The sequence below is a fragment of the Balaenoptera acutorostrata genome, chromosome 9 (assembly GCF_949987535.1).
Source record: "Balaenoptera acutorostrata chromosome 9, mBalAcu1.1, whole genome shotgun sequence".
NCBI lineage: Eukaryota > Metazoa > Chordata > Mammalia > Artiodactyla > Balaenopteridae > Balaenoptera > Balaenoptera acutorostrata.
Window position 1 is genome coordinate 3,072,347 of NC_080072.1, and position 27,986 is coordinate 3,100,332.

The 27,986-nt window shown below is 52.3% G+C and overlaps 1 protein-coding gene across 4 annotated transcripts in view; it reads left to right on the forward strand.

Annotated features, from left to right (window-relative positions):
* Window positions 1-27,986, forward strand: part of SHANK2 (SH3 and multiple ankyrin repeat domains 2) — a 473,760-nt gene that overhangs the window by 188,839 nt on the left and 256,935 nt on the right. For 2 of the 4 annotated variants that reach the window (XM_057553698.1, XM_057553699.1), the window contains exons 11-12: window positions 22,823-22,889; window positions 23,298-23,468. In XM_057553698.1, the coding sequence (XP_057409681.1) occupies window positions 22,823-22,889; window positions 23,298-23,468 (238 nt within the window). The remainder of the gene's footprint in view (window positions 1-22,822; window positions 22,890-23,297; window positions 23,469-27,986) is intronic. The other 2 variants (XM_057553701.1, XM_057553700.1) reach the window with 1 other exon arrangement.

The window sequence follows — 27,986 nt, forward strand, 5'->3', positions numbered from 1 at the left end:
CTTGGCAGGAGCGTACATCTGCCTCTAGTGACTTCACCATACCCGTCTGTGCTCAGTGGAGACTTACTCAGATTATTTCCTGAGTCCTTTTGACCTGACTTCATAGTCTTTGATAGCTTCCCTATTTTCTGGTGTGGCCAGATGTTTCATGCTCCTCTAGTAAACTTCTTGTCTCAGACATGACATCAGCCATTTTTCCAGGGATGCCTCATTCCTTTTATTGCAAATGGGTGTTAGGGGCCACGTTCTAAGTGCAAGGAGGGACTCATTTTAAAGACGCTGTACATCATGAGTCTTCTGCTGTTGCCAATCCAAATTCAGGACAAGTTTTTTACCTAATCTCCTTGAACCTCCATCTGTGTCTCCTTTCTGCCATGCCCAAAACTGCAAGTTTTATCAGCAACGTCACTCTTGTCCTGGTTTCTTCCACCAGGCACACACAGAATTCTCCCAGTCATCACGCCAACACTTCCACCAACAAGGTCATGCTCAAATGGCTTAAGATTTTCATTTGCAGTTAGGTTTTGTCATCAGAGTAGCTCTCATTAGGGACGTGCAATCAAATTACAGTGTTTAAAAGTCACTTGGAGTAATTTTTCTCTATTTGTTTATGCCACCAGCTGTATACACATACAGGTTTATTTGTTATTTTTTTAATAAACAGAGCCAGCATTTTTAATTTTTATTTATTTATTTATTTATTTTTATGGCTGTGTTGGGTCTTCGTTTCTGTGCGAGGGCTTTCTCTAGTTGTGGCAAGCTATGGCCACTCTTCATTGCGGTGTGCGGGCCTCTCACTATCGCGGCCTCTCTTGTTGCGGAGCACAGGCTCCAGACGCGCAGGCTCAGTGGTTGTGGCTCACAGGCCTAGTTGCTCCGTGGCATGTGGGATCTTCCCAGACCAGGGCTCGAACCCGTGTCCCCTGCATTGGCAGGCAGACTCTCAACCACTGCACCACCAGGGAAGCCTGGTTTATTTATTTTTATTTTTGATTTTTAATGATTGCTTTTTAAATTTTTAATTTTTTAATAATTATATAAAATGTTTGCATCATTCTCATATTAAATCTATAAAACAAGGTAAATACAAAGAAGTCCAGCATTTCCCCCCCTCCTTTCTATTCTATCCTCTTTTTCCCCCTTAGGTAATAATTTTTTTAAACATAGTCTTCCATTGTTTACAGAGAATGCTTTTAAAAATAATCATTATTAAGTACCTACCATTTATTGAGTGCTTATTGGGCAGTGGTGCTAATAATCTACAAGCACTGTCTCACTTTAATTGATAAGATACCTGTGAGGTAGAGTCTGTTATTCCCCCTGTTTACAGATGAGGAAACTGAGGCTCAGAGATGTTAATTAACATAGCCAAAGCCACACAGCATGTAAACTACACCCTGGAACTAGAAGCAGGGTCGTCTCCCTGCGTGACCACTGTACTGTGTTTCCATAGCTTTGGAAACTGTCAGTTACAAGCAATAGTTGGTTGATTCTGATGAATGTTTTAAAATATCCACACACACTTTGGCCCTTTTCCCCCGATTACTATTCAGCTGCCAGAGCCACCTGTGCTGTACCTGACGTGGATGATGAACTAGGAGTGGTTGGTGGCCTGGTGGTTCTAGGATGTAATTGTGTCAGTGGAATTGGTACCGTTGGCTTCTCTCCCTGGAGAGAGGAAGTTGTGATGATTTATCAGGAGCACATCTGACTCGTGTCCTCAGGGCTGATGCAGGAGCCCCGTGAGGAGCCCCCAGTGACCTTTCTGCCCAGAGCTCCCTCCCCGCCACTGAGCAGCCTGCGGGCCGTGTGGCTGGAGAGTCCTTTCTCCTGCCGACGTGGCCCTCGTCATGGACGGTGGGTGGGTGCCTGTGTTTTAGCACCTGCTTTTCTTTCCTGATTCTCACAGTGAAACAATTTAAAGTGCGGACTGGCTTGACAGCTTCCAGAGCTCACCAGGTGCGACCTTAACCCCGTCTCCTTTGCAGCAGGCGGGGCTACTGCGCCCTCTGAGGCTGGAGTGGGGGCTGGCTCCCTCCCCCCGCCCCGCTGCCTAGTGGCTCTTCCTAGTCGCTTTCCCGCTGTCACCCTGCTTTCCCATCTCCTGTTTACTAATAAAAATGAGGCAAAGCAACCCAAAGTAATGGCCTGGTGTACTGTCCCCCTCCACACACGTATACACACACCCCACACACATACACAGACACATACACACAGACACACATATTCACACTCACACCTCCCACACATACACACACACGTACCCACACGCACACATATACACACATCCCACACACACACATACACACATATTCACACTCACACCTCCCACACACATACACACACACACATACACAGACGCACACACACACGAATACACACACACATACCCACACACGTACCCCCCCACACACACATACACACATCCCACACACACACATACACACATATTCACACTCACACCTCCTACACACATACACACACACACCCCTGCACCAGACCTCAGGGACCACGGGGATTTAGAAATGAAGCCCTGCTCGTTGAGGGGGAGGTTTGGCACCCCTGCACCAGCTGCTGGGCCTGTTTCTCCCCGGACTCCGTCTGGTCCCGGCTCACCTCTCCCCAGGCTGCTGGCCCCGGACGTGCACACCTGCAGGCTCGGAGGGGAGACAGCCACTCCTTCAAACCTCAGTGCAGATAGCAGGGAGATGCGGAACGGTGTGCGGGCTGCGGGGGGTGGGGGGGCAGGGTGGGGGACCCTTGCTGTGTGAATGACACACGTGGATAATTATATCCTTGTCCTCTGCCAGTGACTCAGGCTCCATTAGAATTCTGGAAACCACTTCTGCAGCTTGCTGTGCCGGGGGAGGGACAGGGCAGCGGGGTGTGTGTATGTGTGTGTGTATGTGCAGCTGATATAGGATTTAGCATCTCTGGTCTCTGCCAGCCCTGCATTCAGGAAGCACCAAGGATGTTTATGCCTCCGTCCACTCTGTGACCGTGTGACAGGTCAGCGGAGGGGACGTGGGCGGGGCTCTTCTATTCCAGCTCCCACCCCATCCCGTCTAGGTTGTTCCCGTGTCCTCCGACCTTTCCCCAGAGCAGCGCCCGTGAGGATGACACCCAGCAGGAAAGGTTCCAGGAGGCCGGGGCATGTCAGCTCCAGTCTGCCCTCCGCCTGGGGAGCATTGGGCAGTGGAGGGGGGCCTTTGTCTTGCAGGATTCATGGGAAGGCGTCCAGCCCGCCTTACATGGCTTTGGGCAAACCACTGACACAGAGGGTATCATCACCATTAGTCCTTTAACCCTTTCCTGCAGGAAGTACATAGACCTCCCCAGACACATCGGCTCTGGAGAGGAAGGGCAAGTGTCTGGTGGAGAGGAAGGACAAGTGCCTGGTGGAGAGGAAGGGCAGGTGCCTGGTGGAGAGGAAGGGCAGGTGCCTGGTGGAGAGGAAGGGCAGGTGCCTGGTGGAGAGGAAGGGCAGGTGCCTGGTGGAGAGCATGCAGTGAGGCCCGGTGGACGCCACGCATCAGTTAGGTGTCCACGGTCCAGGTGTGCGTTCTGAAATAAAAGGGGATACAAGAAACGTGATGAAGTTTAGTTTTTAAAAAGTTGTGACTTGCTCAAGCGTAATTAGTCAAATAGTCCAGAAGGCTTTGCAGCGTGCCCTTGGGCTTACAGCCTTCCTGTTCCCCCCGAGCTGGGCTCCTTCCTCGCAGCCCCCAACCCCCTCCGCCCCGGCAGGCAGGGTGGCAGCCCCGTGCCGGGAACCTTCCTGGGGCTCCTCTCCTTCCCGGACTCCGGGGCCACGCTCTGGGTGTCCTCGGGATCTGAGGACGGCTGGGGCCGGTGACGTCACAGAGGTGGGCTCAGCACCCCAGACCCTCTGCTCCAACCTGCTGGATCCCGTGTCCCGTGGCAGCACCCCCAGTGGACCGGGGCCTCCCCAGAGGTGGGCTGCAGCTCTGCGGAACGAATGGCTCAGAGCTATTCTTGGATCATTGTCTCTCATTATGTGTCCACAGACGGCACCATGAATCATAACCGAAAGAATTAAAATGTGAGGCACCAGGATGTCGTTGCTAAGGGATTTGGGGGTGGGGTACAGTCTGTTAACATGTGCCAGCAGATTTGGGAACAGCAGACGCGCACATCTGAGATGAGATTCCCAGGGGCAGCACAAGTGTCTCCAAGGGACCAAGGTCTGCTTTTAAAAGAAGACATCCATATTTTGACCCATAATATCAAGACCAAGGACGGACTTGCCATGCAAGAAGCAGTACCCAGAAACCATCCAGAGGCAACTGTGAGCATAAGCCAATAGCGGGGAGCATCCAGCTGAGCCCCGAAGCCCATCACTAAGATGAAGGAGGCGGAAGCTGGTGCACAGATCACAGTGGATAAAGGGCATTTCAAAGTAATAAACCATAACAGAAAAGAATATGAAAAATAATATATATGTGTATAACGGAATCACTTTGCTGTACAGCAGAAATTAACACAACACTGTAAATCAACTAGACTTCAAAAACATTTTTTAAAAAAAGTGAATGGCCCTCTGACCCCAAAGCTTCCTAGACGCTTTTAGCAACAGAATTTTCTTCCTTTTTGTAGACTTGTCATTTCACGTTTGCTTACAAGATAGTTCTTTGGAGGAGCCTTTCGGTGCCAGCTCGGAGTTTTCCGTCTCACTCTGGGTTTTCTTGGGCCCCAGATGTGCAGGTGGGGAGAACTTCCTCTAGCCCTGGCTTGGGGAGCTGGTCACTCCCCTGGAGACCGGCAGGCTGTGCCCAGAAGAGAGAGCCAAGGAGTCAGGGAGAATCAGTGTGAAGCGGAAGACGTCCTTGCTCCCTTGGCCCTGTGCAAGCCGGGGCACGTCTCTAGGTCCCCAAACAGAGGCCCGGAGTGGGCGGGCGGGCCAGCGGGGTTCCCGACGTAAACCCTCCACCGCTAGGACTCCCTCTGTCGGCCGTACCGGTGTAAATATGCTGTCACGTGAAACTTTTTTTTTTTTTGGCCACCCTGTACGGGTTGCAGGATCTTAGTTCCCTGACCATGGATCGAACCCGGGCCCATGGCAGTGAAAGCGTGGAGTCCTAACCACTGGACTGCCAGGGAAGTCCCCAGTGTAACTATGTTCAGTCACAAAGTGGATTAATTTAAAAGCAGTGAGCACTCACGTGGCTGCTCTAACGGCAGCATCCTGATGCCAGCTGCTTTCCCTAATGAAGCACGGAGAGCCTCACCTGAGCACTTAGATGAGCGTGTAGTTAAACCGAGCAGTGTTTACAGGGTGGAAATGAAAGGGCTGCTCTGATTGGGCCGCGGATGCAGGAGAGCTGGGCCAGCCAGAGCTTCAACCGGGGGCCCAAGTGTGCACAGTTCCTTTTCCCGGGAAAGGACCCGCTGGGGGCTGTGTTTCAGCGTGAGTTCTGGGGCGGAGTTTAAAACGCACCAACCTCCAAGCACGGAATCATCTCTTTTATTTTATTTATTTATTTATTTATTTATTTACATATTTTTTTGGAATCATCTCTTTTAGACCCCAGACCCCAAAGTGGGAACATTGGAGTCCTTGGCTTCTGTTTTTAGCGGTTTGAAATGAAAGCTCATTGAGGAAAACTGCCCCTTCTTCTTTTCTATCTTTTCCCCCGTTTTCTCCCTCCCAGCTCATTCCTCTGTGTTTTGCTTTCTTCCCAAACTTTACCTGCTGTTTACAAATAACTGAAATCACCACCCCCAGGTTTCTCCTAATAAAGTAAATGTCTTATGTTTCATTGCTGGGTTTTTGTTTTTATTCCTAAAGGTATTAAAATGCAACTTTATGTTATTTACTCGTGTTGAATTTAATTCACGTCCATCCCATATATTTAGCAGATAGAATCCTCTGGGTACAGTATATTGTTCCCTGAGTGGTCAAAGTTATAATAATAGGAGCTGTAATTTAGGGTGTATGAAGGAAAAGAAGCAAGAAAACTCTCTTTATGTAATAAGTTTCTTCTGTAGCAATGGGCTTAATTATAAGTTGATGGCTTTTTTGTCTAAAGGGCGTGACCCAGCCTGTATTTATTTATAAACACACCAGGAGGAGTTGGAGCGAGGGGAAGAGGAGGACAAGGAGGGAGAGTTTTATTTCCTTTTCCATTTCTTTGCTGGAGAAGTGGGGGAGACAGTGGACTGAACCTGCAACTTGCTTTTAAAGATCTCTAATGAGACCACAGCAGCTGGGGAGCAGAGCTGAAAGACACAGGGCAGATGCCACCAAAGAGCTTTGGGTTTTGATGGGAAAACGTTGGTTCACATCTCAGAAATCTTTCCCCCATGTGCCACGTGACAGTTATTTAAGTGAAATTGTTTATTTGGTTTCTAGTAGAAGGGGAGCAAGTAAAATTCCTCCTAAAGACCAAACTAGCTCCCTCTTTTTTTTTTTTACAGCCTTGTATTACCACACAAGCACGATTTTAGCTTATATGGTTTAATTTGTTCAACTTGCTTCACATCACTGAATAAAGTAAAATATTCTTTGTGTGTGTAAGGTCAACTTGGAAGTATTATCACAGCCTTCAGAAACTGATCCCTGCTACCGCCATCCTCACTCTTGTTATTTTGGGGTGAGAAATGATGTTTCTGGGGAAAGAACGGTGGCTGTTCTTTCCTCACACTCCTTGGCCCTGTGGAAGCTGCAGGTGCAGTTGTTGTGTTAGCAGTGGCTTCAGTGAGGTTCAGATTTTCAGTTCTTGGTCTGAGTCTTGGAATCATCATGTTTTCCAACTTTGGGGAAAATGGAAAGTTCATTTTATTTTATTTTAATTCTGTTTATATATATATTTTTTACTGAAGTAGAATTGATTTACAATGTTGTACTATTCTCTGCTGTATAGCAAAGTGACTCAGTTATACACATAGAGACATTCTTTTTTCATATGCTTCTCCATCATGGTTTATCACAGGATATGGAGTATGGTTCCCTGTGCTCTACAGTAGGACCTTGTTGTTTATCCATCCTACATATAATAGTTCACATCTGCTAATCCCAAACTCCCAGTCCTTCCCTCCCCCACCCCCTCCCCCCCTCCCCCTTGGCAACCACAGGTCTGTTCTCTAAGTCTGCAAGTCTGTTTCTACTTTGTAGATAGGTTCATTTGTGACATATTTACTCCTCAGCCATAAAAAAGAACGAAATAATGCCATTTGCAGCAACATGGATACAACTAGAGATTATCTTACTAAGAGTGAAGTAAGTCAGAAAGAGAAGGACAAATACCATATGAGTTCATTTTATTTTAAAGGTAGCAGTGATGAAGTTTAAAAAAAAGGGGAGGGGGGGATAAATGTATCTTAAAAATATAACTTAAAAATGCCAAAATAGCCAAAATGAAAAAGATGGGCAACACCAAATGTGGGTGAGAATGTGGGGTAACTAGAGCTCTCAGGTGTTGCTGGTGGGGACACAGAACAGCAGCCCCATCTTGGAAGGAAGGCAGTTTCTTGTAAAGTTAGAGCTGCACCACCCCGTCACCAGCCATCGCGCCCCTAGGGAGGTTATGAACAAGAGAACCAAAGCTGCGATACCCAACAGGATGAGTGATGCTCGTAAACGGGGTGCTAAGCACAGGAAACCAGGCACAAGGAGTATGTAACCTATGATTTCATGCGTGTGGCATTCAACACACGGACATAAGCGATGTGAGGTCACCTGTTGTCTCAGTTGGCGAGGGAGAGGGAGAAAATTGACTAGAAGGGGGTGATGGAAATGCTCTATTTCTTTTTTTAATTTAACTTTTTTATTTTATGTTGGACTATAGTTGATTAACAATGTTGTGTTCGTTTCAGGTGTATAGCAAAGTGATGCAGTTATACATATACATGTATCTGTTCTTTTTCAAATTCTTTACCCATATAGGTTATTACAGAATATTGAGTAGAATTCCCTGTCCTATACAGTAGGTCCTTGTTGGTTATCTGTTTTATATATAGTAGTGTGTATCTGTTAATCCCAAACTCCTAATTTATCCTCCCCACCTTTCCCCTTTGGTGACCATAAGTTTGTTTTCCAAGTCTGTGAGTCTGTTTCTGTTTTGTAAATAAGTTCATTCGTATCATTGTTTTTAGATTCCGCGTATAGGTAATATCATCTGATATTTGTCTTTCTCTGTCTGACTTAACTTCACTCAATATGGTCGTCTCTAGGTCCATCCAGAAATGCTCTATTTCTTGACGGGAGTGATGATTACGTGGGTTACATACGTTCATCAAATTGTACACGTACCTTCTTTGCATTTCGATGTAGGTACTTTGACCTAAATGAAAACAATTTAAAAATTACGGGGATAGAGGCCCTTGGAGAACTCTGCGTATGGAGTGGTTATGAGAGGATGTTTGGAAATGAAGGCTGATCTTCCATTTGTGACAATACGTGTAAGAGAATGTCTTTCATCTCTGCAGATACTGCGGTAATTTAGAAGGAAAAGCGTCACGATGCTTTAGCCAAAAACTGATTGTGCACACAGGTGCATGTATACATGCCACACCAAGCAACATGGAAACCACTGTGTAACCTAGCTGTATTACATGGTGTATTGACTTGCATTGCTGCATTCCTTCAACTTCTTAGGTGTGTTTGAAATTTTTCCTAAGGAAACCTTGAGGGTGGAGGGGATAAAGGCTCTGTGTAAAGATAAGACAGAGGAAGCAATTTCTGCTCCTGCGTTTCCATCATGACAGTAGCCCCAGCCCCACCGCATGCACCCTAAAAACCGACCACATTGAGGGGATTCTCAAGCCATCGTGTGCCCCCATCATGTCTGATCCGGGTCTTTCCCGAGGGAATGTACGTGTCTGGGATGAAGATAAAGAGATTCTCCGTACTCTTGTGCTAAGCAACCAAGGTCATATTGGCTGAATTGTGTCCCCAAATCCCTATGTTGGAGTCCTAACCCCCAGGACCTCAGAATGTGGCTATGTTTGCAGAGGGGTCTTTAAAGGGGTGATTAAGGTGAAATGCGGTCACAAGGGTGGGGCCCTAATCCCATAGGACTGGTGTCCTTATAAGAAGAGGAGACCAGGACACAGACACACACAGAGGGACGACCCCATGAGGACACAGGGAGGAGACGGCCGTCTACACACCGAGGCAAGAGGCCTCAGGAGGAACCAGTCCTGCCCATACCTGGATCTCAAATTCCAGCCTCCAGGACTGGAGACAGTGAATGTCTGTGGTTTGAGCCTCCCAGGCTGTGGGACTTACTAGGGTGGCCTAAGCTGATTCACTAATGGGTGTCTGGTGGCCTCAACTGTTACTCCTTTCTTTGGTTGCTAACCTGCAGAAAATGGTGCTGAATTTCTGCTTCTGAATCAGATCTCATTATTAATCTCTCCCGGACCTCTTTTCAGGCAAGGGGTCCTTGCCTAAGCCGAGGTGCAGGAGAATTTTCTGGGGTGAGAGCCATGCGAGGCCATGTATGTAGGACGGGATTATAGCCCCAGGCTTTGTGATCAGACGACGAGGTCTACCTGTATGAAAGGTACACACCTAACTTCCTAGAACTCTTAAAGCCTGTTCCCTCATCTGGGAAACAAGTCACAGTGGCTCTCCTTCCCAGGTGTGAGGATTAAATCAGATAACTGCATTTAGGTGCTCGGGTGAGCATGCGTGTTGAGTCAGCGTGAGCCGTCTTCATTGCTATTAGTTTGACCACTGTAGTCATCTTTATTACAGCATGGTAGAAGCCAACCTAGGAACGTCTGTATTCCCCGAAATCTCAGATCCTCACCACACAGTGGTTTCATTCATTCTGCCCTGTGAGTCAGGGGGACTGAGGGGGCAAGTAGAAAAGTCCTACGTCCCCCCTGGGTTCCTGCCTCTCCAACCTGTTGGTCCCAACGGGAGCTGCCCTCATGAAGGCAGTTTTTTTTTTTTTTTTTGCAAACGACGAAGAACTGTTTGCTTTTTATCAAGATTCCTGGGAGCAAACGGTGTCCTTCAAAGCCATTGCTATTTCAAAGGAGAAATTTGCATTTTATTGGCAAATCCATCTGGGAGAGGGACTATACTTTGGGTCCATGGGAAGGAATCATTTCTCATTCTTTCATGCATGTGGTAGACTTTTATGCCTCTCTTATGGCTGCTTTTCCCTTGACTGTCATGAATATTTTATACCACTGAGGACTGGATAATACTGTGCAAAGGGTCTCTTCTGCAGCAGAGGGGTTGGGGGTCGCGGTCCCCTTCCCGGGGCCTGGGAGGTTTCTCCCTGGTTGGTGTTGCCACAGCTGGAAGTAGACCAGCTAGATCGAGTCTGACCTCACGTGTTGATCGGGTCAGAAACTTCCGAACATTGAAGAGAGGTTTTCTCCATAAATACGAATTCTCAGCACCCACCGCGGGTTCAGCGTCTCCGTGTGAGCAGGGAGGAATTCTGGTGCTGAGCCCCAGCCTCCCTGGGAGGCAAATGACAGAGGCCAGTGTCCTGCTCTGAAACAGCTTTAACCTGACAGCACCATGTGCAGCACTTAGGAGCGTAGGCTCTGGAGTCCGGAGACAAATTCTGAATGGCTGCGTGAACTTTGAGGCTTCCGCCTTTTCAGGTGCAAAAGGACAGACGAGACCCCCCCACCATGGGGACCGGTGAATGTGCCCAGGCTGTGGTCACCAGGCAGTGCGGAGTGGAATTGTAGGAGGTTGAGAAGCGTGGCCACGGTGACTTGCAGCCCCTCCCCAAAGAGGTGGAGTGTATTTCCCCTCGTGCCTTGACTCCGGTCATGTGCTTTGACCAGTAGAATATTCCAGAAGTGGTGCTGCAGAGTGGGGTTCCAGAGCCTACTCTCTGGAGGCTTTGCAGCATTAGATTTTGCCCAGGTGGAACGCTGTTCTGAGGCCACCGTGTAAGGGAGTCGGGTCTGCTGAGGCCAGGAGGCCTGGTGGAGGCAAACACGTGAGCCTCGGTCAATGCCAAGACACGCGGTGAGGTCATCGGACCCACCAGCCCAGCTGGACCCCCACTCAAGGCATGGGGAGCCCACATCGGTGGTCCTCGGAGCCGTGCCCCGCTTTGCTTCGTGGAGGCTTCTTAGGCAGTGAGATATTTCACTGTTGCGCTAGCAGATTATGTTCTCTTTTATTCCCGGTCTATTAAATTTTATCATGAATCAGTATTAAGTTTCATCAAATGCTTTCTGGTAAAGTACTTACGAAAATTGATGACAGTTGCTGCAACCATCAAGATGATCCTACTGATTTTCCCTTTTTTCTGTTAATGTGATGATTTATACTGATTGCTGTTTTATTCCTGTAATAAGTCTACATAATGGTGATGTCTTCTCCTTCATACACAAACCTCTGCATTTGATTTGCTCGTATTTGTCTGGGATTCCTGCATCTGTGGGAGAGGTGACTCTTGCCCTTGCGGAGCCCTGGTACTGAGACCATGTTGGCCTCGTCCATGGAGTTGGGGAAGTTCTCCCTCTTTATTCTCTGGAGGAATTTGGGTGAGGTGGGTGTTAGTTCCTCCTTATGTGTTTGGGAAACCTCATCTAAGAAGCCACCTGGGCCTGGAGCTTTCTTTGTGGAACTTCAGGCTCTGTTGTGAGCCATTGATCGGTATGAACAATTTTAATCCTCCAAGCATCATAGAAGGGTTAGACTTGGAATTATCCCCAGTTACAGAGGAGGTGAGGTAGCTTGTCTGTGGTGTCCGTGTTAGAGGGATCCGCGCCGGGGAGTCTGTGGCCGTGACCACAGCACCACACTGCCCAAGTGAAGGCTGACCACCGCCAGGGTGTCCCCTTCACTCCTGGGCCAGGGGACAAGGAGGCCATTTCACCCCCAGCCTTGGGGTTCCAGCAAAGGAGAGGCCCCACCTGGATGGGTGTCCCAGGAATGCTCAGGGTCCCCCTTTAACCTGGGGAGGCAGGTGGGTCACCCAGCATGGCACTGCCCACACGGCAGCCTCGCAGCCCTGGCTGCTTCGTCTGGCTCAGTGCCGGAAGCCCCTGGAGCCGGAACTTGCGGTGGTATGGATGCCGATTGCCCCCACTGCCGAGTGGGGCTCTCTCCAGGCAGCCCCGCTGAGGTTGGTGTGGAGTCCCTGAGCCTCCAGGTAGCACGTCAGTTTGCAAAGGCTCCCGGCTCCACAGGGGATTTGTCTGGAACCTGCAGAATTGCCCACGGCCTCCCTGGTCCGGAGACCAGGCTAGAGGCGGCGGAGACTCCCTTGCCGTTTGTCTGGTGGAGTCCGTGACCTCTGACCCCCCTGAGCCTGGGGCCCGGTCCCCTCCCCGCATGCCTGAAGGATGCTCAGGGGTAAGATACCTGCCCAGGCTCCCGGGTCTTCGGGTGTCAGTCACTTCCTGATTCACCACTGGAGTCTCAAGTAGGGGACATGGTGTCATCTGGAAGGAAAACCAAAGAAGGGGACGGGCCGAGCCTGGGTTTCCATCGTTGCCTTTGTGTGGAGCTGTTTTCCAGTTTTGGCGAGGACGTGTCAGGAGCTCAGAGCCGCCTATGAATAGCTCTGTGTTGGGAGGCACATTTGGCTTTGGGGAGAGGAGGATGCTTCCTTCGGGGCAGGAGAGTGGGTTTCCTCCGCATTCTGGCTGCAGATCCCAGGAGATGACGGCTTCGCCAGTGACGAGAACAGAGGTAGCTTCTCCCTCACCCTGATTCCAACTCCAGCGCCAGCCCAGAGGGGTGCAGCGGGGCCCACCATGGGCACCACTGCAGGGCCGCGGCATCTCCAGGGCACTGACCGCCCACCACCAGAGCCAGGAGACCGAGCGGCATGTCCAAATGGGGCAGCCCAGCTCCCTGGCAGATTTACTGACCCTCAGGTACCAGGGTCCGTGTGCACCGCCCCTCCTTCAGCCCTCGCAGGAAGGCATCTACTTGGAGCTCAGCACTGGACCAGGTGACAGGTGGAAAAGGATGCAAGTCCTCTTGATACCTGGGCTCAGATAGGGTCATTTCCTCACGTGCAATGCAAACTTATGCAAACCAAGGAGAGCTTTAAAAGAGACCAGATTAAGTGCTACGTGGCATAGGGCATGGCAAATGGCGATGCTTAGATTATGGTGGCTGGGTGGGTGGGTATGTTGGTGGGTGTTTGGGTGTGTGGATGGGTGGATGGGTAGCTGGGTGAGTGGATGAGTAGATGATTGGGTGGGTGGGCGATTGGATGGGTGGAGGGATGGTTGTATGGGCGGGTGCCTGGGTGGGTGAGTGAGTAGGTGATTGGGTGGGAGGGTGAATGTGTGGTTGGATAGGTGTGTGGGTGGATGTAAGGATGGCAGGATGAGTGGATAATTGGATGGATGGTAGAGTGGATGGGTGGATGGATGAGTAGGTGACGGGAGGGTGGTTGACCAGGTGGGTGGGTGGATGGATGGATGGATGAATGGATGGGTGACTTGAGCCCACAGAGGGTGTTCTGCACCTGGTGCTGGAGTCTTCCAGGAAACTCTTTGGAGGGGGCTGCCTGATACAGGAGGGGTAGAAATAGATGAGCAGAAAGTCTGAGCGAGGACCAAGCAGATTGCCTTGCACTCTGCTCCCCTACCTGCCTGTCGAGTTAATTTTCCTCCATCAAAGCTTCCCCTGGGTCTGTCCTTGCTCCGGGTGCTGTACGGAACCCCCTCAGCCGTGTGAGCCTGACTGCACGTTCTGTTCCTTACATTTCCCCATGGTGGTCCTTAAGCCCCACGGGGGGCGCAGCATGTTAGGAGACAGTGTGGGATTCCAGCCATCTGGTTGTGGGACAGCCTTGAGGGTAGGACTGGGGTTTCACCCGGGCCCCCAGTGTCTGACACAAAGCCTGGCGCATAGTAGGTGTGCAGGGTCAGCTTCCTTTGTTGACCTGGGGAGGGACGACAGGCAGGTGCCCAGTGCAGTTCGGGGGTGGCACCTCACACCACCTGTGGGACCCTGAGCAGAGAGCACCCCCTGCTGCACCACGCACAGCCCTGACCTGCCCAGGCCCCCGTGTGCATGCAGCGTGGCCCGTTGGCCCGAGACCTGGACCATTTTCAGGCACCCAGGATGGCTGCACCCTGAACCTTTCCTCCGCTTACTCACTGAGTGTGTCCCTGAGTCTGCAGGGGACAGTCACCTTGGCCCAGTGTCTGCCCACAGGAAATCCACAAGCATCGCTGCTGGGGGGGATGCAGAGACTGGGTGGATGGGAGAATCTGCCTCTTTCAGATGTAGATTAGAGGGTTGAAATAAGCGCCAGAAGTGAGGGGCTCACTGGGAATCTGGGGCACTTCCTCTGTGCCGGGCCCCCTCTACTTGCACAGAGGCTAGACATGGGAATGAGGATGGGGCAGAGCTCGGGGTTCTAGAAGGACATCATCCCTGTGCATTTCCCCCAGGCTCTGTTGGAGCACTGGGGTGTGGGCAGGCGGCCGCTGGGACACGTGTGGGGTGAAGAGAAACGCCCAGGACCTGAGGTGTCGAGATGCTGGTCACAAAGGAGCCTGGAGCCCGGGCCCAGCCTCTCGTGAACGAGGCAGCCCCAACTGCTGTCTTCCCCGTCATGCTGGGTCCTGCTCTGCCGTGGTACCTCCTGGGATGCCAGGTGGGGTCCCCAAACCTCATCTTTCTACGAGCGTAATTCCTTGTGAGCTGTGTTGTCATATATGGATTTTATTTTATATAAATTTATTTATTTATTTATTTATATTTGGCTGTGTTGGGTCTTCGTTTCTGTGCGAGGGCTTTCTCTAGTTGCAGCGAGCGCGGGCCACTCTTCATCGCGGTGCGTGGGCCTCTCACTATCGCTTCCTCTCTTGTTGCGGAGCACAGGCTCCAGACGCGCAGGCTCAGTAGTTGTGGCTCACGGCCCAGTTGCTCCGCAGCATGTGGGATCTTCCCAGACCAGGGCCCGAACCCGTGTCCCCTGCATTGGCAGGCGGATTCTCAACCACTGCGCCACCAGGGAAGCCCCGTCATATACGGATTTTGAAAACATTCTTCAAGGACCAAATTCTGTAAAAAAAAAAAGGGTTGAAATCCAGTCAATTTGAGGTGTCGATTTCTGAGTTACAGAAACAGATCGAAAGCCCTGCCCTTGCCCTTGGCCATTCAAGTCCAGGACGAGGAGGGAGCAAGCTTGCGGAGGGGGTTTTGCTGCAGGGTGGGTTGTCCTGCCAGGTGGAGAGGCGTCTGGGGCACCTTTCCCTGCCCACCGCGTGCTGCTGTTGGGGAGAAGATGTGGGTTGCCCTTGCCAACCTTCCTGCATCCTCAGGACTCCCCACGGCCTGGTCACCAAGGCAGAGCCCCTGGGGGCATCGGGCAGCGGGTTCGATCTGACCTCGTTCTCCACACTCCGTTGGCCTCTCGGAAGGGACCTCGTCAGCCTCGGCAAAGGGTCATGACTTCGTGGCGCATGCCCGCATCCTTTGAAACTGTAACCGTCGATGCTGCCCGGACCATTGTAACACCTGAAATGCATCGTGTCAGTAACAAGGCAACATCTGAGGCTTTATAAAATGAGCCATGTTCAGGTGCTGACTGTGTCTCGGGACAAGAATTATGGGGACCCACAGGCGTGAAAGCCTCGCCCTGAGGCGGCTGTGTTAGGCGGGGAAGCGCAGCCCCACTTCTGCGGAGAGGAGGGGACAAGAGGGGCTCCGCGCGTCTTCCCTGGAGGCCTCGGCAAGTGCCCGGTGTGGACCACAGTACTGGCCACCTGCCATCTGGGTCCTCCCCCACCCACTGCCCGGCCCCTGGAGACCCCTGGCGAGTTGCTCTTCCTGTGGCTGCCCTCACATCCTATGGTTTCTCCCCGCCGCCTCTCCGTTCCGCGGGTTTCTCTTTCCCTCTTCTCTGCAGAAGCCCCGGCTCCCTTAGCCTTTCCCTTCTGAATCCTTCACAGGACCCGCCAGTCTGTCCCCCCCGCCAGCCTCTGCCCTTCCCCCGCTCCACTGCATCCATCCTGCCTGCGGTGCGGACCGATGGGGCGCGTTCACTGCTCCGACCAGGAGTGCCTCCTCCTGGTACCCCTGCCAGCACCCTCCCTGCGTCCACCCCTGAAGCCTGGCGATGGGTGAAGAAAGGAGGGGACAGGTGGAGCCTCTGAGTCCAAAAGGGAGTCCTTGCTGTCCTGGGTTTCCAGACATTTCCCCTCGAGTTGGACACCTGCCTTTCCTTATGGTCATGGCCAAACGCCTGGCTTTGGCACGTGTTGCTGAGATGGTGTTGAGAGCAAGACGGGAGAAGGAAAGTTGAGTTAAGGGAGGGGGTGTGGAGCTGGGGGAGGAGGACAGGTGAGCCGGGAAGGGCTCAGTTCTCACTTTCAGGTCCTGAAGAACCTGTAAATGGCAGCGTCCATCCTTATAGAAAGTGCATTTACCTGCAATTTTCACAACAGAGAATTCTGTGGTCACTCAACCGACTCAGCATGCTGAACATGCCTTGTCGTAAGCCCTCGAGAACAATCTGTCATATTTTTCCTTGTGCTGCTGTTTTTCTAGTAAGGCGTCTGAACTGCGATTCTCTTACAAGTTAACTTTTTTAAAAATGCCATGTCGTGAAAATCAAAATTATTTATAGACATCATTCTGTGCCTTGAAAATTAGATCAAGATTCTGGCCCTGCATGTCTTGAGTTATTAATAATATCTTGGCTTCAGCACTGACTACTGTGTGATGTCAGGCAAGTTACTTAACCTCTCTGTGCCTCAGTTTCATCACATGTCAAGTAGAGATAACGATGCCCACTTCATAGAGTTGTTAGGATCAAAGAGGCTCTATCCATGTCAAGCCCTTAGAACAAGCAGTGTGTCTACCTAAGTGCTTGGTATAACTTGATTTTATTATTATTATTGATATTGTATGCCTGGAACCAAAGAAAACAGACCCCAACCTTCTGCCTTCTTTACGCATCAGACCAGCAGCCAGACGCTTGCTGGTTGGAACTGAGATGCCTCCATCAAACCCAGCCTGCTCTCCATCCTCCCATCATACGCTTAGTGGGATGCCCAAGCATGGGGCGGGCAGCAGAACAGGCAGGCGGCTGCTTCCTGCAAGAGAGGACTTTCCTGGCCTTGAAAACATCAAGGGAGAAACAGTCAGCCAATTACCGCAAATACAAGCTTGCATTGGTCTCACTTGCATCGTGGACTTGGTTCTTTTGGCCAGAAGAGCGCATGTGGCTTCCATGCTGCGGTAACTCAGTTTGCAGCCCTTAAAGCTTTTCTTTGGAAGCATAAGCTCGGAATTGCTGGTTGCGGGTCCATTTTTAGGTTATTTTCAGCAGCTCTCCTGGGTGTGCATTGGAGTGCAGCTGTGCGGTGTGCACTTGGATGTTTCTGATGGTGTGTTTATCGTGGGGGCTTAGGGGACCTTTATAATGAACTGTCTGCTGCTTACAGACAAGTAGTCAGTAATAATCATGTGAACAACAATAGTAACAGCAGACTTTTTTAGGTCTTACCGTGTGCCAGGCTTTGCTCTAAACCTTTACATACGTAAAGGTATTCTCATCGAATCCCCACACCAAACCCATTTTTTAAAAAAAAATATTTGTTTATTAATTTGGCTGCACCGGGTCTTAGTTGCGGATCTTTGTTGCCACGTGCGGGATCTTCGTTGTGGCGTATGGGATCTTTAGTTGTGGCATGCAAACTCTTAGCTGCGGCATGCGTGTGGGATCTAGTTCCCTGACCAGGGATCGAACCTGGGCCCCCTGCCTTGGGAGCCACTGGACCACCAGGGAAGTCCCCCAAACCCATTTTAAAGCTGAGAAAACTGAGGCCCGTGGATTAAGCGTCATGCCTGATGTCACCTAGTACAGGTGTCGGATTTGCAGCCAGGCAGCCTGAGGCCAGAGCCCCTCTCCTCTACGACACCTGTCTGCCAGCTTCACGTCAGGCTTCGGCTGGGGCCAGCCTGTAGGAATAGGTGAGCCGTGGGGAGCAGCGTCTCCCTTAGAGAGGAGGGCATCTCGGTGTCTGTCTCTCTGATTGAAGGTGCCTGCCTGCTTACCTTCACTTCCAGCAGAAGCAACAGCTCAGGAGTCTGGACAAGATTACGCGGAGGCGAGTAGCCACAGAGAGGTCCATATGCCCGGGACCATCCTGCTAACTAGATAGGTTCTCCCTGCTCAGCTGTGCGCTGTCCCAGACCCCTCCTCCCTCATCCTCCTTAGGGCTGGGTCATCCCCCGCACCCCCCAGCCCCCACCCCTGCCTGTGGAGGGATGGCTGTTCCAAAGTCCCAGTGTCTCTCCTAACACCTGCCTGACTGTTCAGGGTGGGTCCGTGTTCTCGTATTTGACCTTCTCACCTTCTGGTCCACACAGGTGGACTTTTACCTTTTTTTTTAATTGCGGTAAAATACATATAACACAAATTTTACTGCCTTAACCATTTTTAACGGTACAGTTCAGCGGCATTAAGTACATTGCAACCATCACCACCGTCCCTCTCCAGAACTCTTTACATCTGGCAAAACTGAAACTCTGTCCCCATTAAACAACATCCCCCCAGCCCCGAACCCCTACCGTCTACTTTCTGTCTCCATGAATCTGACTCCCCCAGGGACCTCATGTGAGTGAAATCACACAGGATTTGTCCTTTTGCATCTGGCTTATTTCACTTAGTATAATGTCTGCAAGGCTCATCCATGTTGTAGCCTGTGTCATAATTTCATTTCTTTTTAAGGCTGAATAATATTCTATTCTATGTATATACCACATTTTATGTATCCGTTCATCCATCAGTGGACACTTGGGTTGCTTCTACCTTCTGATTATTGTGACTAATGCTGCTATGAACACGGGTGTGCAAATATTTGTTTGAGTCCCCTCTGTCTTAAAGTGCTCAGGCTGCTATGACAAAATACCATGCGCTGGGTGGTTTAAACAACAGGAATTTATTTCTCACAGCTCTGGAGGCTGGAAGTCCGAGATCAGGGTGCCAGTGTGGTCAGGTTCTGGTGAGAGCTGTCTTCCTGGTTTGCAGACGGCCATCTTCGTGCTTTGTTCTCACGTGGCAGAGAGAGCAAGCTCTCTGGTGTGTCTTCTTATAAGGGCGCTAACCCATCATGGGGGCCCCACCCTCATAACTTTATCTAATCTCATCCCCTCCTGAAGGCCCTACCTCCTAATACTGTCACTTGGGGAGTTAGGGCCTCAAAATATGAATTTGAGGGGACACAAACATCCAGTCCGTAGCATTCCACACCCTGGCCCTCAAATTCATGTCCTTCTCACATGTAAAATACATTCTTCCACCTCAACAGCCCCCAGAATCTTCATTTGTTTCAGTACCACCCCCAAACTCTCAAGTCCAAGTCTCATGTAAATATCATCTAAGTCAGGTGTGGGTGAAACTTCAGGTACGAGTCATCCTGAGGCCAGTTCCTCTCCAGCTGTGAACCTGTGAAACCAGACAAGTTATGTGCTTCCAAAACATGACATTGGGTCAAACATAGGGTAGACATTCCCGTTCCAAAAGGGAAAAGTCAGGAAGTAGGAAGGAGCAACAGGTCCCAAGCAAGTCCCAAACCTATTGGGGTGAAGCGATCAGACCTTAAGATGTAGAACTCTCCTCTTTGGTTCGGCATTCTGTCCCCTAGGCCCGTCGGGGCGGCAGTGTCACCCACACAGTGCGGCAGTGTGGTGCTACCCCCAAGGCTTCTGGCAAAGGCTCTCTGACCTGTTGAAACCAAGGCAGTGGTCCTGATGTTCTCTGACTCACTTCTGGGGTCATTTTCCCCTCTTTTTGAAGAATAGCACATATTTGCATTTGAGTGGCTGTATCGTGCCGTCTTGTCAAACTCTAGAAGTCTGACAGCCTCCCCTCCCTTCACCTGACTCTACCCGCTTCTGTGTAAACTGGCACTACCTATGCGCGTAAATTCTGCAAACTCGTTATCACGTGATGGTCCAGCCACACCCTCAGCGTTCTCTTCAGAACCTGCTTTCTCATTTCCTGCACCACGGACAGGCTGAGGATTTTCCAGATCTTCAAATTCCAGTTCCTTCTTGCTAAACAATTCCTTCTCCAATTCATCTGTCTTTTTGCATTTTACCATCAGCAGCCCTCACAAGGTGTGCCCCCCTACAAAACCCCAGGACACAAGTCGGCCAAGCTCTTGGCCACTCGATGACAAGGATCACCTCTCTTCCAGTTTCCAGTAACAAGTTCCTCATTTCCATCTGAGATCTGATCAGAATAACCTTTAACATCTATATTCCTACCATGCACCTCAAAACTCTCCCAGGATCAACCCACTTCGAAAGCTGCTTCCACATCTTTAGTTATTTGTTACAGCAGCGCCCCACTTGCACAATACACACACACACACACACACACACACACACACACACACACACAAAGAGATTTATTACAGAGGCTGAGAAGCCCAAGATCTGAGGTCATGGCGAGCTGGAGGCCCAGGAGAGCCGATGGTGTAAGTTTCAATCCAAAAGCCAGCAGGCTCAAGATCCAAGAAAAGCTGACACTTTTCAGAGTTTGAAGGCTGGAAAAGGGAGATGTCCCAGCTCACAGTCAGGCAGCAGGAGTTCCCTCTTACTCAGCCTTTTTGTTCTAGTCAGGTCGTCAACTGATTAGATGAGGCCCACCCACACTAGGGAGGGCAATCTGCTTTACTCAGTCTACTGAGTCAGATGTTAATCTCATCCAGAAACACCCTCCCCAAAACACCCAGAATAATTTTTGGCCAAATGTCTAGGCCCCCTGTGGCCCAGTCAAGATGACACATAAAAGTAACCATTATACAATAACTGCTTTCAGATCCTTTGGTTGCATCCCCAGAAGTGGAACGGCTGGATCATGTAGTAGTTCTATGTGGAATTAAAAAAAAAATTTATTTATTTACTTACTTACTCATTTGGCTGTGCCGGGTCTTAGTCGCAGCACACAGGATCTTCGCTGTGGCATGCGGGATCTTTTAGTTGCGGCATGTGGGTGGGATCTAGTTCCCTGACCAGGGAGCGAACCCAGGGCCCCTGCATTGGGAGTGTGGAGTCTTAGCCACTGGACCACCAGGGAAATCCCATATGTGGAATTTTTTTGAGGAACCCGAATGCTGTTTTCCACAGCAGCTGTACCATTTTGCGTCCCCACCAGCAATACACAGGCCTTCCAGTTTCTCCACATCCATGGCTCCCCTGAGATTAGCAGGCCGGGGAGGGGGCTGGATTTGGCTACGGGCTGCTCCTGTCGGTGGCATCCTTGGAGGACACCTAGCATTGGGTGGGGCCCAAGAGTTGAAATCAATGTCACTTCCAAGGACGGGAGCCTGGGGTCCCTGGGTCTCCGTAGCGCCGCAGCCCCCGGCCCCCATGTGAAGCTGTATCAATCAGGGTTCTCCAGGGAAACAGAGCTGGCAGGATGGAGATATATATATGTATATATCTATTTAAGAGGTTGCTTGTACGGAGTTGGCTCCCAGGACTGTGGGAGCCAGCAGGTCTGCAGTCGGAAGGGCAGGCTGGGAATGCAGGCAGGAGCTGGTGCTACAAATTGAGGCAGAATTTCTCCTCTAGGAAATCTCAGTTTGTGCTCTGAAGGCCTCCAGAGGACTGGGGAAGGCCCACCCACATCATCACTGAAAGTTGACTGACGGTCCATGTGTGTGTCTGCAGGCTGGCATCTGAACGCCCGGCTCATTTGAGGGTGGAGACGGCCGCCCCTGGGCCCACCAGGTCTCCCCGTCTGGGGCACGGAGAGCCCTGCCCATGGGGGCTCTGGTTCAGGTCTCCCCAGGAGCCCCAGGCTACTCCAGGGGACTTTGGCTTCGCCTGTCTGGCTGCCACAGTGCATCAGGGACCACGTGGCCTCTTTACTTTAGTCAGTGCATCTGTAGGTCTCAAGTTGGACCGTTTCCTGTAGGTGCTGCGTTTGTTGCCGTGCACAGGTGCATGGGTGGAGTTTTTTTCTGCTTGAGTGAAAACCAGTGAACAGCTTTGAATGCTTTTTCGAGATTTCCCCCTCCCTCCAGTTATGGGGACCGATCAGAGGAATAGATTCCCCCCCAGGGGAGGGTGTAGGGACCGGTTGGGCTTGGTGGGAACGCAGGACGTGGTCCATGGGAGTTTCCAGGCTCAGCCCCTTGAACTGCCCCCGCTGTGGCCTCCTGGGCCGAGGACTGTCTCACGTAGATTCTCACAGAATGACGGCCTCGCTGTCGAAGAACGCCCAGGGGCCTAGAGAGGGGCAAAGTGGGAAGGTGTGCCTCTGCGTGGGACCGATGGGTGTTGTAGCTGCCGTTTTAGCAGTTACGATTGGTCCACACCATGGATGGGCCTTGAGGGCACTATGCTGTCTGAAATCAGACAGAGAAAGACAAATACTCTATGATCTCACTTCGAGTGGAATCTAAACCAAACTCATAGAAAAAGAGATCAGATCTGTGGTTCCCAGAGGCAGGGGGTGGGGGAAGTGGGGGAAGGTGGTCCAAAGTTGGACTTCCAGTTACAAGATAAATTAGCCTGGGGATGTCACATTCAGCGCGATGGTTACAGGTAATGCTGCCGTGTGGTACACGTGAAGGTTGCTAAGACAGTAGATCCCCCATGTTCTCATCACAAAGAAAAAAAATTTTTGGAACCATATGAGGTGATGGACCTGAACTAAACTTATTGTGGTCATTTCGCAAAATATGTAAGTCAAGTCATTATGCTGTACACCTTCAACTTTGTGCTGGGTATCAACTGTATCTCAATAAACCGGAAAAAAGGGAGTATCTCTTGTTTTTAAAAAAGGAAGTTCTGTTTGGGCTCATTCTGCTGTCAGGCCGTCAGGATGTGGAAGAGTGTCCTGCACTTGGCGCTTTAACGTGATTCCCACTCTTGCAGGTGGCGATCATAGCTGGTAACTTCGAGCTGGCTGAGTACATCAAGAACCACAAGGAAACCGACATCGGTAAGTAGGCTGGTGGCAAATGAACTGTGAGGGGTTCCGTTTGATTGGTCGCCTCGTTAGATTGGTTCAGAGTCTGCTTTTAGCAAAACTTCACGGAAAGCAGAGTGCTAGCATCTTCTCCGCCTCTGTTGCTCCGGTTTCTTAACTCTTGGCAGGGTTGGGGTAAGGAAAACCTTAGACGTCAGGCGAGGACGCCGGCAGTGGCTGCAGGGCATTGCTCGCCATCCAGAGAACCAGATCACTTTGCAACTCATGGAGATGGGCTTATGGGAAGACTCTGTAACGTACATGATTCCATTCAAAGTAAGAGATGCCAACGACATGAAGCAGGAAAGAGCCAGGGGCGTCCCCTCCCCTCCCTCCTCTGCATCCCTCCCACTGTCTGCTGATGACCACTCCCCTTTCTAGTACCCCTCGTGCCAACCAGGAGGACTGTCTCTGGGGCTCCTCCCCTCTCCCATCGCCCTGCCGGCGGCTGGGCCCAGTCTTGCATCTTGGAAGAGCCCGCTGGCCTGTTTCCTCCAGCCCCGGGCTTACACAGGACATGCAGCGGGGAGCAGTCCTACTGGACCAGCAGCGGTGAGATTTCAAGATGGTACCATCCCATCGGGGGGGATGGGGTGGGCAGCGGGGGTCCAGGGCGCCTGGAGAAGTAGCCAGATGGCGTCTGTGTCTTGTTGCCTGTGCCCCTCACCCTGAGTTTGGGGCTGGGGGCGAGCGATACCGTGTGTTTGGCTGTCCAGTCTTTACCGTGTCGAATGTCTGGCGGGCGCCCGCCTGCCCCTGAGAATCGCACAAGGATGCGGAGCTGGCTGCCTGCTTGCCTCATCCGGTCCCCTGTGCCGAGCATCGGGGCCTCCCAGAGGCTGCGCCCGATGCTGACGCGAGCCGGGGCGGACCTCCTAATTGCTCTGAGATCCGGGCCTCTGCCATGGCCACGTCAGCATCTTCCTAAGCACATCGTGCAGATGGGCGAGCTCACGTCCGCAAAGTGCTTTAGGAAATGAACTGAGCTCTCCAACTCTAACCACCACCCCCCTAAGACGAGAGAGCAGTACAGTCGGACAGGGTTGGCTTGAGGTCCAAAAATACCGGGTCCTGTGAAGGGAATGGGAGCTCTGTTGAGCAGGGCAGGCATCCAAGAAGACAGGTGTGCAGGCCCCAAGCATGACCGCGGGATGGTTAATGGCCCCAAGGACCCCTGGATCTCCGAGTTTCTGCGATGGTGACAAACTTGGGGCTACCTACCCTTGTTGTTTTCACTTTCCCTTGCCTGGGACCCGCACGCCAGGGGGAGGCGTGAAGTGGTTTCCTTACCCAGCCGTCGGAAGGGAGCCGAGAGAAACTAGGGACTCCACCCCCTGCCCCCAAGCCCTGCCCTACACGTTCACACCCCTCCCCACCCCAGCCATGAACCCATCCTGCTCAAAAAGTGCCCATGTTAAAACCCAGGTCGGGGAGGTTCCTGGCTTGTCTCTTCCATTTCCTATCTGGGATGCAAACACCTCTCTACAAACAGGTTTTCTTATTATAAAAATAATACCTGTTTGTTGGGTGAACACATTTTAATCACCACTCACCCGCTCGAATCAATGATTTCTTTAAACTGTAAAGGGCTTGCCCTGTCGAGAGATGGGGTAGTCACGGTGGGCGCGAGTGACTTCCGTGGGTCATGGTGCGGGGATTGAGGTTTGAGGTCTGCCTGCTGTACCTTTGTAGATGCCCTGGGGCTCAGTGAGGATGCGGGGTGGCTTTTCCTGTCAATCCATGCCCCTCGTTACCTGCGCCATGGGCTTTCCCTGGCGTGTCCCGAAGGGAAAGGATAGTACGGGAAATCTGCTTCCCTGCTGGGTCCTTTCAGCACCTCCAAAGAAGGGGAAAAAAGAGTCCTCTGCTCTCCTCTGGGTCGTCTGACTCAGCGTCTGTGATCGTGAACTAGCAAACTGTGCCGTTCAAGTGGATTCTATTGAAAATTTCACAGAGAGGCGATGAAGGGCACGGAAGCTGTGGGTCCCTCGTGGGTGCAGATGTCACTCAATGCATTCATTCTCAGACGCACAGTAAATCCATCCTAAGATCCCGATCCAGCGTCGTGTTAACTAAACCTCGAGGTTTGAACCCGGTTGTTTGCTCTGTGCCCTGAGGCCCCCCCCAGCTTTGCATCTCCCCTCGTTACCGGCGAGGCTGGATGCTGGGCGTGGCGGGGGGGAGGGTCTGGCGCTGTCCCACCCCCCGTGTGAGTCTGGCTAAGTCCCGCGTGCGGGTCGGTGCCTGCCATCTCAGAAAGCCGCCCTGCCCCTGGGGGAAGGAATAAGCCCAGGGAAACAGCCAACCCTTTCTGAGCCTGCGAGCCCAGCATCCCATGCTCCTCCAAGGATGCGGTCGCTGTCTGCGTGTGACCAAGGACGAAGCTGACATGGGACGTTGGCACTTGGGTTGAGTTTCCCCCAGAAGCAGACCTTGAGGCAAGGATTTGAGGGAAGTGGTTTGCCGTGGAGGTGGTGCCAGGAGGCAGCGGTGGGAGCACGGAGAGTAAGTCTGGAAGGGACAGGACGCCAGCTCAGGTGCCTTAACCAGCAGGTACCGCAGGCACCTGAGACCCAGTCCCATCAGGACCTCCGGGGGGGTCGCGGGAGCGCGCCTTGGCCTTGTCTCACCCCAGGGGCGAGGTGACTTGTATATTTACCCACCAGGTCAAGTTCTTGTTAGTTCAGGCCTGCTCCGTGCCAGGGAGGACCCTCCTCGGGGAGACGCAGGTGCCCGTAGGGGCAACTGGCCCATGTACCCCGCACACTGAGTGCCAGCGGGTGTGGGCAGGGCTCCAGTGGCATCTCCCAGGCGGGACTCTCCCAGAACCACGTGGTAGAGTGATTGGCTGGGCCAGGCCTTGAAGCCAGGCTCACATGACTCTGGGGGGCTCTGGGCTCTCCACCGCCAGTCTCCCTGCCTCCCTGTGAGCCTAGAACAGGGGGCTGCACGCCAGGGCTTCAGGCAGCAACGCAGGCTGGGGCAGGGGAGGTTGGGGGTCTTCACACAGGCTGGCGCTGGAACCGGGGCTGGACGCGTGGGTGGAGGGAGGGAGAAGGAAGAAGAGGGTTCTTGGGTCCCAGACCGCTGACAGGGGATGGTCCCATAGGAAGCTCTCCTCTGGGCCTCCTGGTTCAGGCTTAGCGCTCTGTGGCGGCCAGAGTTGAGCATCTCTCCGCCGAACTCTGCTCCCCAGGTGGGCTGAGAGGGCAGGGGCAGGGGAGGAGGAGGACACTTCGGGGGCAGCGTGAGGCTGGGCCTGGGGGCTGCAGAGGGGTCATCCGAGAATCAGTAGGATTAGGACTGAGGTACGGGCCCTGCAGGCCAGCAGTCCCGAGCTGTGCTGTCAGGACGACCCCGGAAAAGGCGTCGCGGCTCAGGCAGGCCTCTCACCGCCCGTGTGTGGGTTTTCAGGGGGGAAATCCTGCCCTAGAGCCTCCCTGTCTTCATCCAAGGCCCAGGTTAAGCCCTCACCTACGGAGTCCATTGCTTTCTCTCCTAGTCCTGATTCCTCCCTGGCTTCCACATTTAGTTTGCACATTTCAGAGAGAAACGTCGAGCCTGATGCTTCCCGCCTGCTGTGACATATTCAAGGGCACCGGGACCGCTTCTCCCCTGCGGGGTCAGCGTCCTCAGGAGGCCTTGCCGAGGAAGGACACGGCCTGCAAGCTGCTCTCTGGAGGAGGGACAGAGAACAGGAGGCAGGAGGACAAGCTTTGGGGATAGAGCCACCTCCGTGGGGCGACCGAAGGGAAGAGTTCTGACAGGAAAACCTCAGAAGTCATTGGTTCAGAACTCCGACACCCCTGCCCCCCAGTTCGTTCCAGTCTCGGGAAGAATTCACGCCTCCCGGGAAAGGCGGAGACAGCCTTTCCCCCCCGCTGTGCTGTGCTTGAACACCCCTGGAAGGCCTGGGAGGAGGTGAACTGTCAAGTTCCTAAGGGGCCTCCTCTTTCCCCTCCGCCGCCGTCTTTCCAGGAGCATTTCTTGGTGCATTCTCTCCCCTTGGGCCCCCTGCTCATCTGGGGCTTCGGAAACATTCGTTTGTCCCAGGCCTGGCCCTTTAGGAGCTGATGACACAGAGGGCGATGTCCTCCTTGCCTCCCTGCCCCCGAGGTTCAGGAGTTCGTTGAAAGGACCGCAGACCCCGGACCTTCCAAACGGGGAACTGCCCATCAACCGCTGTCCCAGGGAGAATGGTGCACGTCTGCTCAGAAAAGCAGCTCCCCATGCACTCGGCCTCTGTGATTGTTGCATCCACCCCGCTTCCCCCACGTCCCCGTCCCCAGGCACCTCGGCTGCTTTTTCGTCCCCCACCCCAGCGAGCCTTCTGTGTTTCTGGCAGTCAATCCCCTAGATGGGGAGTTCTTTCCTGTTCCTCACTGTTCTTGACGCGCCGACAGAAACCCTCCGAGGCTCCCCAGTGGCCGGCAGCGCGTGCCAGGTGTGGGTGCCCCTGGGGAGCTTGTGTAGAAAGCAGGTGCTCAGAGCAGCCCCTCCCCACCGAGAACCTGACCCAGGAGGTCTGGGGTGGCCCCCTGCCATCGCCGTTTTCCATCCTCCAGCAGTTCTGACGCTGGACATCTGAGCCCCAGTCTACCTCTGCTTCCCTCTGACCCTCCAGGCCTGCCTGCCCTGCCCCCATCTCTGGTGGGCTTGCACAGAACACGAGGATGGGGCTGCCATAACAAAATGCCACCAACTGGGTGGCTTCAAACAGCCGAAATGTATTCTCTCGCGGTTCTGGAGGCTGGAAGTCCAAAGTCAAGGTGTCGGCAGGGCTGTTTGCCTCTGGGTGCTCCAGGTCAGGTTCCTTCCTCGCCTCTCTCCCAGCTCCTGATGGTAGCTGCCAGTGCTTGGCATTCCTGGGGCCAAGGAGATGCCTCCCTGCTCCTTCACACCGCCTTCCTCTCTGCCGTGTCCCAGATCTCCTCTGCTTCCTCTGGTAAGGCCATCAGCCTCTATATTTAGGGCCCACCCGAAATCCGGGACCATCTCTCCTTGAGATCCTGAAATTAATTACATCTGCAAAGACCCTGCTTCCAAATAAGGTCCCGATGATAGGATCCA